Genomic DNA, 12,851 nt, shown 5'->3' with positions numbered 1-12,851 from the left:
CACCTCCTCATCCACCCCCTCCTCATTACTCCCCAATCCACCTCCCCATCCATGAAAGGGCACCTTTTGCTTATTGTCTTCACGCTGTACATGAAGCACAAACAGACTGTCGCTCAGGCTGCTCACAGAGATTCCTGAAGGGAGAGGGCAAAGGTCAGAGGTCAAGTGTCAAAGCAGGGGCCCTCCCCCTGCAGCCCTGGACCCTGGCTGACCGGTCAGGTTGGCGTAATCAATCCTCTGCTTAACTTTGGCGTCCTCCACGATGACCACGGCGTTGGGCGTAAGCAGCAGCTGCCGGGAGCGAGGCTTGTAGCCCTTGCGGTCATATTTCACGACAGGCACAGCATACTGGGGACAGAGGCCAGGCTGAAGGGGCTTGGGGAGAAGCTCCCGAGGCTCCGCCTGTACCCTGACCTGCCTCCAGCTCCTGGGCAGAACCGCGCTGCCGGACTCAGGGCTGCAGGCAGGCTCTTACCTGAATGGGCTCAGATGGACTCAGGGTTCAGGGCAGGGTCTTACCTGAATGGGCTCAGAGCCCAGGGCCTGAAGCACTCGGGAGCTGATCTCGTCTGCACCTGCAACCCAGATGGCAGGGACGGAGGTCAGAGGAGGCAACAGGGGACCAGGACAATGACGAAAGGTCTGAGTGCTGGAAAGTCAAGGGCTCACCAAGCCGAGTGCTAATGAAGAGTCTGGGCACACTCTGAGGGTAATTATCCTTCTTGCCCTTGAAGATCTCACTAGCCACGGCCTTCTGCTGCAGCTAAGGAGACAAGGGGGGTGAGGAGAGTATCACGGTAGGGGGTACCATCTTGGGGGGCAGAGCCAGCCTTAGGACCTGAGACAGCCTCCCTCACCTGCTTGCTGGTCCCTCTCTTGCTCAGCACCAGGAGGTTGAGCCCTGCCCCCCACACTCCCATCAACCCCCCACTTCCTGACCCTCTGCCGCCACCAAACACTCCCCAGCGGTGTCATGAAGGCACTGCCGGGTTTTGAAACTAGCCTTTGTAATGTTTCCCCACCCCATCAGGCCCTGGTGGCCCTGAGACTCAGCTCCAGCTTGGGGTCTTCTAAGTAGCAGATCACTAATACTCAAGGTTACTAGAGGTTATCTATGCTGGGTGGGTGTTTTAGAATCATCCAGTACTGAGTTGGCAAAAACACGGCACATCAACCAATGCCTGTAATGAGGGCAAACATCACCAATCCATCCAAGTGAAGACGCAGACTTCTCAACACAGGGTTCTGAGCAGTCTCTACCAATCAAGGGCAGTTGGCCCACAAGGTGAACCCTATTGGCCACCCCAAATGTACTCCAGCGTCCACTTCCTACACAACGCCCAGCAGGGCCTGGCATCCAACTGAGGTTGCCAGTAGACCGGGGTAAATACAGTAGACCGAAGAAACGACAGTAGACAGGGGTAAATACAGTAGACAGGGGTAAATACAGCAGACAGGGGTAAATATGGCAGACAAGCGTAAATACGGCAGACAGGGGTAAATACGGCAGACAGGGGTAAATACGGCAGACAGGGGTAAATATGGCAGACAGGCGTAAGTACGGCAGACGGGTAAATACGGCAGACGGGTAAATACGGTAGGCGGAGTAAATATGGTAAACCGAGGTAAATACGATAGACGGGGTAAATATGATAGACGAGGTAAATACGATAGACGGGGTAAATACGGTAGACGGGGGTAAATACGATAGGCGGGGTAAATACGATAGGCGGGGTAAATACGATAGACGAGGTAAATACCATAGACAGGTAAATACGGGGTAAATACGGTAGGCTGAGGTAAATACGGTAGACGAGGGTAAATACGGTAGGCAGGATAAATACGGTAGATCAGAGTAAATACGACAGACGCGGTAAATACGGTAGGCCGAGATAATACGGTAGGCAGAGTAAATACGATAAGCCGAGATAAATAAGGAAGGCAGGGTAAATACGGTAGACCGGGGTAAATACGATAGATGGGGTAGAGTAGACCGGGGTAAATACGGTAGACTGGGGTAAACAGAATAGACCAGGGTAAATACAGTAGGCGGGGTAAATACGGTAGACCAGGGTAAATGCCCCTCTAGGCCCACACTCTCTGAGGAATGCCTGCGGTTCCCTGACTCCACTTCCTCATCCTCACCCAGCACCACTCTCCGTACCTGCTGCTTCCACTCAGGGCTGATACCCCGGCAGTATTTCCACACCATGTTCTTTATGCACAGCTCCCGCAGAAGCTCTGAGGCCTGAAGGGAAGAGTGAGGTCAGAGCTCCTGGACACCCTGGGCCTTTCCCTCTGAAGACATCGAACATATATTACCGCAGCCTTTGGATAAGCAAAGCCCCCTCCATCTGGACGATGCTTCCACTCCTGAGTCAAGAGACCTTACTCAGCAGGGCGCGGTGGTTCACGCCTATAATCCCAGCACTTTGGGAGGCCGAGGTGGGTGGATCACCCGAGGTCAGGAGTTCAAGACCAGCCAGGCCAACACGGTGAAACCATGTCTCTACTAAAAATAAAAAAATTAGCTGGGCGTAGTGGCAGGTGCCTGTAATCCCAGCTACTTGGGAGGCTGAGGCAGGAGAATCGCTTGAACCCGGGAGGCAAAGGTTGCAGTGAGCCAAGATCGCGCCACTCCCTGGGCGACAGTGTGAGATTCCATCTCAAAAAAAAAAAAGAGAAACCTTACTTTTCACTGCCCAGCTCTGGTCCGGGCCCTCCGTGAGCCCCTCCCTGACCAATCCTTTGGCCCCAAGAAATCAGACCCTTCTGCTGTGTACTTTGATGGTCCCTAACTTGGCAGGGGGTGCCCACAGACCTCACGCAGGGCAGGTGGGGGTGTGGGCCAGGAGGTGTCCAGGACATTCCGGGGCAGCTGCCGCCGCAGGTTTAGCAAAAAAGAGGTGCGCACATGATCCAGGAAGAAGGCGTTCTCGGGGCAACGGGGGGCGTGGCGCAGGATGAAGCCTCGGATGAGCCTGGGGTCAGGGGCCAGACAGGGTTGAGGACGAGGAGGCTGGTGGTGAACCCCCCACACGCCCTGCTCTGCAGCCCCCACAAGGCACCCTGGTGCTCACCGCCGGATGGTCTGCGCTGCCCACTTCCTCTTGGTTGCCTTCCTCCGGCCCAGCGTTCCACGCCACCACGACTGGATGCAGATGGCTGTCGTGGAGACCACAGATGGCTGACCTCTATCTTCTTACCATGGTGGGCCCCCCGCCCCTGGCCCCAGACCCCGCCCCTCCTGAAAACCCATGGGCCCACAAACCTGATCGCTTCACCCGGAGGAATTTCTGCCGCCAGTGAAAGCCCCTCCAGGCAGCTTGGATCTTTGTGGCTGCAGTTGGGAAAGAAAGGCAATTGGCCAGAGCACGGGGAGCCAGCTGCGAGCCTGGTGCCGTCTGCGCTCCATGAGTGGCATGAATGGGACAGTGGCCGAAGGAGCCAGCGAGCAGGACAGTGGTGAAGAAAAATGAATGTGGGGACTGCCCGGAGAAGGGGGGGCAGTGGGTGCGATGGCGGGCGTGAGGCTGGAGCTGGTAGGGAGGGGGTTCCAAGTCAACTAGTGGACTCCCTGGTGAAGGGCTCCCTGGAGCTGGGTGTGGGGCTGGAGCTGGTAGGGAGGGGGTTCCAAGTCAACTAGGGAGAAGGGCTCCCTGGAGCTGGGTGTGGGGCTGGAGCTGGTAGGGAGGGGTGGACTCCCTGGAGACGGAGCCCAAGGGAGTGACTTCCCTGCTTCCCGGAACAGACCCCGTGCGGCAGGAAAGGTGGGCTTCTCTCTCACCTAGGCTCTGCCGCCGGACCTCCAGGGCATCCTCTGTGGCAAACAGGGTCTTGGGGAAGCGGATGAAGATCTTGGTCCTGGGAAAGCAGCAGTGATCAGCCTGGGGTTGCCACCCCTATTCCCCGCAGGCACCTGGCATGGGCACTGCTCACCTGCCCATCTTGTACTCTTCTGGCTTGTAGCCCAGGTGTCGGACCAGCACAGCCACCCCATCCTGCGGCCGTCCTGCCCACGTGGGCCACGTCTCTGGGCACAGTGACTTGTACCTGGGGATAGGAGGGGCAGGAATGCACGCGGTCCCCACCCACCTCAGTTAGCAGCCTGCTCTGGGCACCCACTGGGTGCTCCCATTGACTCGTTCACAGCTCGCAGGAGGCTCACTCGGTCACTGCCCCCATTTTAAAGATGAGGAAACCGTTCTTATCTACCTAAGGCCAAGTAACTAGGAAGTGGCAGAGATGAAATTCACACCGTGTGACCCCCCCAGACCCCCGACTCAGAAGAACCACAAAGCCGCTCCACCCTTTCTGAGCCGCTTGGAAGCTGCCCTACAAGGCTTGCTACCGCCTGCCTCTGATGCCCGGCACGTGGACCTAGGCATCCTGTGCTCCTGAGCGGGCGCTCCCGGAGGGCACGGCCAGGGGAGCCGGTCGTTCTGTCCACCCAGCTTGATGTCAGGTCTGCAGCACCGAAGGTTCCTAGCACGAGGCCCCCAGCAGCCCAGGACCTCCACGTCCACATTTCTAAAATGGGGCCGAGAACCCCTGTCTGCCCTCATGGGACCTAGGGGCTCCTACCCTCCCGCTCCCCCTTCCCCGGCACCAAGCCGGACCTGCCCCTACCTTTGCAGGAAAGCTTCGTATTTGCGGCGATAGGCAAAGCCGGCTCTGCGCACGCGCAGGTTCTCCATCAGCCCCAGGTACTTCACCTGGTGCCGGATCAGCACCTCATCAAAGCGGCCTGGGGGAGGGGGAGAGCCAAGGTCAGCGGGCTGGCGCTGACAGCCTGTCACTTGCAGGGGAGGCCCGGCCCCTAAGTCCCCCGTGGGAGGGGCCTACCGGGCTGTTTGGCATCATTAGGCTTGATGCAGCGGACGTAGGCGGGCTCCTTGGACTGCAGGATCTCCATCAGCTGCAGGAGGCTCATCTTGAACTGGGTGGCGACCTGGCGAGCCGAGAGGCATGGAAGGTTGGCCGGAGCTAGGCTAAAGCTGCTGACCCCAGCAGCGAGTACCCCACTCCCCCGGCTAGTGACGCAAGCAACAGCCCCTGATTCGGCCTGGCCCTTATTCCTCCCACCGCACGTTCCTCACCGCAGAGGAGGGGGCCAGACTCCACCCTTACCCTCCGGCTGGGCGAGGGACCGCAGTCTCCGAGCCTCACTCCAGTCTGAAACTCCTGCTCAGGTCTCCCAGCAACCTCAATGCTACACCTCCCATTAGTGACCCTTCTTTTTCTTTCTAGAACTTCAGGGCTGCGTTCCTGAACAGCGTGTCCCATGCTACACATTCAGCTATTATCTGGGTACGCTGCTCTGCAGGATCTGGAAGGATCTCGGGTCTGGCGGAGGAACACACTCCTTAGCAAAGACTCACAATTCCGTGTGGTCCGAGAGTAGCAGGTGTGTGCCTGGGGGTTCTGAGAGCCCCACAAAGGGACAGCTCATCCAGTCTGAGGGGTAGGGAGCACCAGGAGGCGTCTTCTAGAAATGACGCTCGGCTGAGCTTTAAAGGGTAAGGAGGGGCGGGTGCAGTGGCTCACGCCTGCAGCAGTGGCTACGGGGAAAGACTGAGGGGAAGCTGCTAAGTACTCCGGCAAGATCCACTGGCTGGAGGAGGGGGACAAGGAGAAAAAAGAACTAAGGGGCCGGGCGCGGTGGCTCACGCCTGTAATCCCAGCACTTTGGGAGGCCGAGGCGGGTGGATCACCTGAGGTCGTGAGTTCAAGATCGCCTGGCCAACACGGTGAAACCCCCGCTCTACAAAAGTTAGCTGGGCATGATGGCAGGTGCCTGTAATCCCAGCTACTCGGGAGGCTGAGGCAAGATAATTAAGTGAACCTCCCACTTGAGCCTGGGAAGCCGAGCTTGCAGTGAGCCCAGATTGCGACCACTGCACTCCAGCCTGGGCGACAGAGCGAGACTCCGTCTCAAAACAAAAAAAGAACCAGGGATGACACCCAAGTTTCTGGCCTGGGAGACTGGGCTAGTGATCCCTGTCCTGAGTTAGGGAGAGAAGGAGAAAGCCTGGAGGGGGAGACCAAGGGCCCGTTTGTTACAGACCAGTGGGGTCTAGGGTGCCCGGGGCCATCTAGGGGAAGAGGATGAGATACTGAGTCTGTGGCTTGTGGGAGAGGTCTAGGCGGGAGGGTGTGCAGGCATCCACAGCAGGGAGACGCTAGGGCCAGGAGGATGTGGGCGCTTAGGGAGAGGGTGGGGCAGACAGCAGCAGCGGGCAGGGGCCCAGGGAGCCAGACCCTGGGCAGCACAACGCCGGCGTGCCCTCCCTGCTAGGCAGTCTGGCTTCCACCTCCCTATGGACCCACTGACCTCACTCCTCTGGGGCTCCCTCTTCTTGCCAAGCCCAACAGCCGTACCTCTGCCCCCAGCTCGCTGAAGCTCTCCCTGCACCTGGCACCCTGGCCATGCCTGCCTTTCCCGGTCCTTCTCCTTGATGCCATGGCTTTCCTGCTCACCTCCTGGCCTTTTTAGACTCTGTGTCTGGATTGGACCCTGACTATAGGTTCATCTGACATTCCCAAGTCATCTCCAATGCCTCCTCCTCCAGGGAGCCTCCCCAACCCCTCACCCCTTCTGCCCTGTCAGGCCATTTGCTGTTCCCTCTTCTAAGTTTGCAAAGCACCCTGTGCACGTTGCTGCAGGCACACCCACTCATTCTGGTACCTCAGTGCCTGGCGGCGTCTGCTATAAATGTCTGCTGAGTGGGTGGACACATGACAGCAGCCACAGAGGCAGCTGTCAACACAGGGACACCCACAGAGACAGATGTACACACGGATTCCCCTACAGACACAGCCCACACTTAAGACACATGGTTCCACTCTAGACACAGCACACACACACACACAAGTAGGTAAACAGGGATGGGCGCGGTGGCTTACACCGGTAATCCTAACACTTTGGGAGGCTAAGGCAGGTGGATCACCTGAGGTCAGGAGTTTGAGACCAGCCTGGCCAACATGGTGAAACCCCATCTCTACTAAAAATACAAAAAATTAGCCGGGTGTGGTGGCAGGCACCTGTAATGCCAGCTACTTAGGAGGATGAGGCAGGAGAATCGCTTGAACCCGGTAGGTGGAGGTTGTAGTGAGCCAAGATTGCGCCACTGCACTCCAGCAAGGCTCTGTCTCAAAAAAAAAAAAAAGTAGGCAAAGAGGCACCTAAGGCAGCCCCTTACAGACACCTGCATAGGTGCACACAGGCTCCAACACGCGTTCACACGCCCGCTGCCAGCTCCCAGGCTCATGCAGGCCCTCATGCATGTTGGGGTGCACACACCCCTGTGCCCGGTCCCGCCACCTCCTCACCGTCTCTGGCCGCTTCTTGTCACTGAGCTCGCTCCGGTCGAAGCACTGGCTCATAATGGGATTCTTCGAGCTACACATGGTCTGTGTGGGCAGAGCCGGGGTCAGGGAGGGGCACAGGGACAGGCAGGACAGGCTCCTGGACACAAGTGCAGAGCTGTGGGCTACCACCACCCCCACCCCAGCCTCCCGGGTCCTCCTCACCTCCTTAAGGTTCCGGAAGAGAAGGTCATTGTTTTTGTCCAGAAACCCTGGGAGGGGAGAGCAGGTGTGAGGTGAGAGACAGCCTCCCTGCAGGCCCCGGTGGGGACACAGCCCCAGGACCCTCACCTGTCACGCTGTAAGTCACCTCCCCAGCGTAGTGCAGAAGGCGGAATTCCCCTCGGCCCAGAGATTTCCGGGTCCGCTGGTCAGCCAGCTTGTGCCTGGGGGTGATGGGGTGGAAGCTGCAGATGGCCGGCCTGAACCAAACCCTCTGCCTGCTGAAGGGGCTTCAGGAACAGGAACCAGCCACGTAAAGAGCAGGCGCACCCCAGGCCGGGCACGGTGGCTCACGGCTGTAACCCCAGCAGTTTGGGAGGCCGAGGCGGGCGGATCACAAGGTCAGTAGTTCGAGACCAGCCTGGCCAATATGGTGAAACCCTGTCTCTACTAAAAACACAAAAATTAGCCAGGCATGGTGGTGGGCACCTGTAGTCCCAGCTACTTAGGAGGCTGAGGAAGGAGAATCGCTTGAACCTGGGAGGTGGAGGTTGCAGTGAGCCAAGACTGAGCCACTATACTCCAGCCTGGGTGACAGACCAAGATTCCGTCTCCAAAAAAAAAAGAGCAGGCACACCCCAGGGCTGGGTCACTGAGGCAGGCCAGGCAGAGCCAGTGGCCTCCCTGCTCAGAGCAGACCACAGAGGCTCAGAGAGGTAGATGGCCCTGGTCAGGGCCACACAGTGCCAGGACTGGGAACTTCGCCATCTGATGGCCAGGGCACACTGCAGGGAGGGCAACTCGCGTTGCTTCCGGCTGCTGCGGGCTCTGCTCAGAAGGCGGTGGTGAGCTGCCCACTACTTCTCAGAACGGAATCTGCTGCCCCAAGAGAGCACTAAAGTCTTAGGCATGTTTATACCCTTTGGCCCACTTGCTACTTTTAAGAACTATTTCAAGCAGCTAACCAGAGATACAAAGATGGAAGGCACGAGATGTTTGTGGCAGCCTTGTGATTCCAGCAGAAACCCGGTGGCTGGCCAGGGGCCCCGAAGAGCTGGCTGAGAGAGGGGAGTATCTGTGGGTCAGAGCCACTCCAGGAAGAGTTTTGAGGAAAATTTTCTGTTTGATGATACAGGAAAATGTGCAGGATATAGCATTACCCTGAGCCTTATACACAAGAAGTTCTTGTCTATGAAAAAAATGCATAGAAAAAGGCAGGAGGGAAATGTCTCACACGGTTATCAGCCGTGGCCTTTGGGCAACAGAATCACAGGTGGCTTTTGCGTACAGTCCAACTTTGCGCTAATGAGCAATATTATTTTTATAATCAGAAACAAGTTTTTAGTATTTATTATTTAACGAATCAGGCAGCCCCTAAACCAGAATAGATTCAGAGAGACTCCTAGAAACAAGTTTTTTTTTTTTGAGATGGAGTCTGGCTCTGTCATCCAGGCTGGAGTGCAGTGGCGTGATCTCAGCTGACTGCAACCTCCACCTCCCGGGTTCAAGCGATTTCCCTGGCTCCCGAGTAGCTGGAATTACAGGTGCCCACTACCAGGCCTGGCTAATTTTTGTAGTTTTAATAAAGATGGGATTTCGCCATGTTGGCCAGGCTGGTCTTGAACTCCTGGCCTCAGGTGATCCGCCCACCTCGGCCTCCCACAGTGTTGGGATGACAGGCGTGAGCCACTGTGCCCATCCAGAGACAAATTTTCAGTATCTTTTTTTTTGTTGTTGTTGTTGAGACGGAGTCTCACTCTGTCGCCCGGGCTGGAGAGCAGTGGCTGGATCTCAGCTCACTGCAAGCTCCGCCTCTCGCGTTCACGCCATTCTCCTGCCTCAGCCTCCCGAGTAGCTGGGACTACAGGCGCCGCCACCTTGCCCGGCTAGTTTTTTGTTTTTTTTTAGTAGAGACGGGGTTTCACTGTGTTAGCCAGGATGGTCTCGATCTCCTGACTTTGTGATCTGCCCGTCTCGGCCTCCCAAAGTGCTGGGATTACAGGCATGAGCCACCACGCCCGGCCTCAGTATCTTATTATGCAAAAAATACTCATGGATTTGGCATTCAGCAGCCCTGGGACTGACCCCAGCTCGGCAACCTAGACGAGAGGTAACTTCGGGGAAGTGCCTCTGCCTCTTGGAGTCTCAGTGAGAAAACACCAAGAACCCCTCCAGGAGCGGCTGCAGGAGAAGCTACGACGTGCACGGCATGCGTGAGACCGCGCTGGACAGAGGCACTTACTCCTGTTCCCACCTCGCCCCACCTCAGGGGATTCCTTCAATAAAAAGCAGTTTCCAAATAAGAAAAATCTCAGCAAGGTTCTTTTATTTATTTATTTTTTGAGACAGAGTCACGCACTTTGGCCCAGGCTGAGGCTGGAGTGCGGTAGCACGATCTCGGCTCACTGCAAGCTCCGCCTCCCGGGCTCAGGCCATTCTCCTGCCTCAGTCTCCCAAGTAGCTGGGACTACAAGTGCCCGCCACCACGCCCGGCTAGTTTTTCGTATTTTTTTTAGTAGAGACGGGGTTTCACCGTGTTAGCCAGGATGGTCTCGATCTCCTGACCTCATGATTTGCCTGCCTTGGCCTCCTAAAGTGCTGGAATTACAGGCATGAGCCACTGAGCCTGGCCTAGCAAGTTTCATTCTCAAAAAAGAACAGGGAGGAAGCCAGGCTACTAGCATCTTTCTTTTTTTTTTTTGGGTCGAAGTCTCGCTCTTGTCACCCAGGCTGGAGTGCAATGGTGAGATCTCAGCTCTCTGCACCCTCTACCTCCCGGGTTCAAGCGATTCTCCTGCCTCAGCCTCCCAAGTAGCTGGGATTACAGGTGCCTGCCACCACGCCCGGCTAACTTTTGTATTTTTAGTAGAGACGGGGTTTCACCATGTTGGCCAGGCTGATCTTGAACTCTTGACCTCAAATGATCCACCCACCTTGGCCTCCCCAAAGTGCTGGGATTATAGGTGTGAGTTACCACGCCCAGCTGTTTTTTTTACTTTTTGAGATAGGCTCTTGCTCTGTAGCCCAGGCTGGAGTGCAGTGGGTTGATCCTAGCTCACTGCAGCCTCAAAACTGCAGGGCTAGTGATGCTCTCGCCCCAGCCTTCTGCACAGACGGGACTCCAGGCATGTGTCAGCGTGCCTGGCTAAGCTTCTTAGTTTCTGGACACACATGAGGGGTCCTTAACTCAGCACTTGGTCACCTCCTTGTGGCTGGTGTTTTGGGATCAGGGAGGGACTCCCGCACTCTGCAGGCTCTGCCACAAGTGAGTCCTCGCCCCCAGCAGCCCCGCGGCCCCACTCACGTCAGGAAGTGTGGATGGTGCTTGACCGTGTCCTCCAGTTTCTCTAGGAAGGTCAGGTCCGTGGCCTCCCCGGGGCGCAGACACTCCTCATCCTGGGGGGTGTGACACAGGGGGAGGGACATATGGGGGAGGGGCCAGAGAACATAGAGGATTGGGGTCACCGTGCTGGGAGGCACAGACACAGGGGAGGGGGCAGATCACTGGGAGCCTCCATAGAGCTTCCGACCGGGGCGGCGCCTCCCTCCATCCGCCATTCACAGCCCTGCCCTGTCGCTACTCAGCCCCAGACTCTGGCCCTCTGTGGACCAGCCTGGAGAGAACGGAGAATGGGGACATCCTCCCACTCAGCCTCCAGCACGAGGCCTTGGAGGCACAGAGGACTCACCAAAATCGAGATGATGCCCTTAAACTTCTCCTCCACCAGATCACAGATGATCTTGTTGTTGAAATACTGGACGGGCTCCCACTGAGGGGCAGAAGGGAAGGAAGGCATCACCGTGGGGTCCTGGCACCCTCTCCCAGGGGCCCCGATGCCCAGGCTCCCCATGGCCCAGAGAGTGCCCTCAGGCTTGCACACACCGCGATGCCCTCTGCCTCGTACTCCTCCTGCTCCGACTTGAGCGTGAGCTCGATGAAGAGCTGCTGCAGCTTCTCGTTGCAGTAATTGATGCAGAACTGCTCAAAGCTGTAAGGAAGGAGAAGCGTCCACAGTGGCTCAGTGGGGACATAGGACCAGCAGAGGGGAAACGCTGGACGAGGCCCCTGAGCATAGCAGGTGAGACACAGAGCCAGTCCCTGGCTGGCTGGGGAGTCACGGGGCAGGAATGAGAGTCTGGGGGACAGAAGAGAGGAAGCAGGACAGGAACCTGGGAGGAGACGGGGCAAACGTGGCACTGACCTGTTATGCTGAAACACTTCGAAGCCATAAATATCCAGGAGCCCGAGAACCGTGGTACTCCGCCAGCTGGGGCTCTCCGCATCCTAGGGCAGTCATTCAACCGAAGGCGTGGGCCCCTGCGTGTGCCAGCCCCACCCTGCAGCCCCCCGCCCCACTGATGGCCCTCCCTCCTGCCTCGGGAGCAGTGTGGAGTGAGCCCTCACCTTGGAGGCCAGCGACCTGTTGATCTTCCCCACGAGCCAGGTAAAAGTGCGGCTGTACACAGCCTTGGCGAGAGCGTCTCGCGCATAGGCGGCCTGCTCCAGGTTCAGCGGGCTCAGGAGCTGTGGGCGCAGTGTGAGGCAAGGAGATGAATGCCACACAGCTCTTGCATCCCACCTGCCCCCAGGCTCAGGCAGACCAGGAAGCCATCACCACTCTGCACGCCCAGCTCCAGCGAGCCTGCGGTGTGGGGAGGGGTGCTGGTAGTGGGACCTCAGGGAGGACAGGTGGCCGCCCCAGTGGGAAGGTGGTAGAGGGACAGGTCTGAATAGCTGGGATGACAGGCGCCCACCACCACACCTGGCTAATTTTTGCATTTTAGTAGAGATGGGGTTTCACCATGTTGGCCAGGATGGTCTCGAACTCCTGACCTCAGGTGACCCGCCTACCTCAGCCTCCCCAAGTGCTGGGGTTACAAGCATGAGCCACTGTGCCTGGCTCTCTGCTTCCCTGAGCAGCCTTCCTTCCATCCCTCCAGCACTGCTGAGGGGACCAGGCAAAGGGGAGTGATGGGAGTAGGGGCTGCTTTGGAACACATGCCCCTCCACACCCGAGGGCAAGGGCCCGGCCTCACCTCCTCCCCCTTGGCGATGATCTTCCTGTGTGTCAGGGCTTCTCGCAGCGTCGAGCCTTCCACGCTGAGGAGCTGCCAAGGGCAGGCAAGGATGTGGTGAGGGCGCACCCCCAGCCCCCACCCCCGCTGGCCTTCCCTTACCCTCTGCCCGCCCCCGCTCACCCTGGTCAGATACTTCAGTTGGTTCTCGGTGGTGACCTGGGCGTTGCTCTCCTCGTCAGCAGCAAAGTGGATGTTACCCAAATGCAGGACGCTGGCCACGATGCTCAGCAGGTCCTGGGGAG

At 57.8% G+C, this 12,851-nt stretch overlaps 1 protein-coding gene across 2 annotated transcripts in view; it reads right to left on the bottom strand.

Annotated features, from left to right (window-relative positions):
* MYO1C (myosin IC) overlaps positions 1 to 12,851 on the bottom strand; it is a 34,871-nt gene that overhangs the window by 2,847 nt on the left and 19,173 nt on the right. Inside the window, exons 8-29 of one of the 2 annotated variants that reach the window (XM_011999588.1) lie at positions 12,730 to 12,843; positions 12,568 to 12,639; positions 11,936 to 12,055; positions 11,733 to 11,815; positions 11,414 to 11,519; positions 11,220 to 11,300; positions 10,835 to 10,926; positions 7,660 to 7,754; positions 7,534 to 7,580; positions 7,333 to 7,413; positions 4,846 to 4,951; positions 4,630 to 4,747; positions 3,940 to 4,053; positions 3,788 to 3,864; positions 3,272 to 3,340; positions 3,081 to 3,165; positions 2,822 to 2,981; positions 2,165 to 2,248; positions 670 to 763; positions 520 to 575; positions 213 to 348; positions 30 to 134 (exon numbers count right to left, since the gene is read on the bottom strand). In XM_011999588.1, the coding sequence (XP_011854978.1) occupies positions 30 to 134; positions 213 to 348; positions 520 to 575; positions 670 to 763; positions 2,165 to 2,248; positions 2,822 to 2,981; positions 3,081 to 3,165; positions 3,272 to 3,340; positions 3,788 to 3,864; positions 3,940 to 4,053; positions 4,630 to 4,747; positions 4,846 to 4,951; positions 7,333 to 7,413; positions 7,534 to 7,580; positions 7,660 to 7,754; positions 10,835 to 10,926; positions 11,220 to 11,300; positions 11,414 to 11,519; positions 11,733 to 11,815; positions 11,936 to 12,055; positions 12,568 to 12,639; positions 12,730 to 12,843 (2,095 nt within the window). The remainder of the gene's footprint in view (positions 1 to 29; positions 135 to 212; positions 349 to 519; positions 576 to 669; positions 764 to 2,164; positions 2,249 to 2,821; positions 2,982 to 3,080; positions 3,166 to 3,271; positions 3,341 to 3,787; positions 3,865 to 3,939; positions 4,054 to 4,629; positions 4,748 to 4,845; positions 4,952 to 7,332; positions 7,414 to 7,533; positions 7,581 to 7,659; positions 7,755 to 10,834; positions 10,927 to 11,219; positions 11,301 to 11,413; positions 11,520 to 11,732; positions 11,816 to 11,935; positions 12,056 to 12,567; positions 12,640 to 12,729; positions 12,844 to 12,851) is intronic. The other variant, XM_011999587.1, reaches the window with a different exon arrangement.

The sequence above is a fragment of the Mandrillus leucophaeus genome, unplaced genomic scaffold, assembly GCF_000951045.1.
Source record: "Mandrillus leucophaeus isolate KB7577 unplaced genomic scaffold, Mleu.le_1.0 Scaffold6, whole genome shotgun sequence".
Taxonomy (NCBI): domain Eukaryota; kingdom Metazoa; phylum Chordata; class Mammalia; order Primates; family Cercopithecidae; genus Mandrillus; species Mandrillus leucophaeus.
Note: the sequence above shows the minus strand (reverse complement) of the source record. Positions and strands in the feature narration are given on the sequence as shown.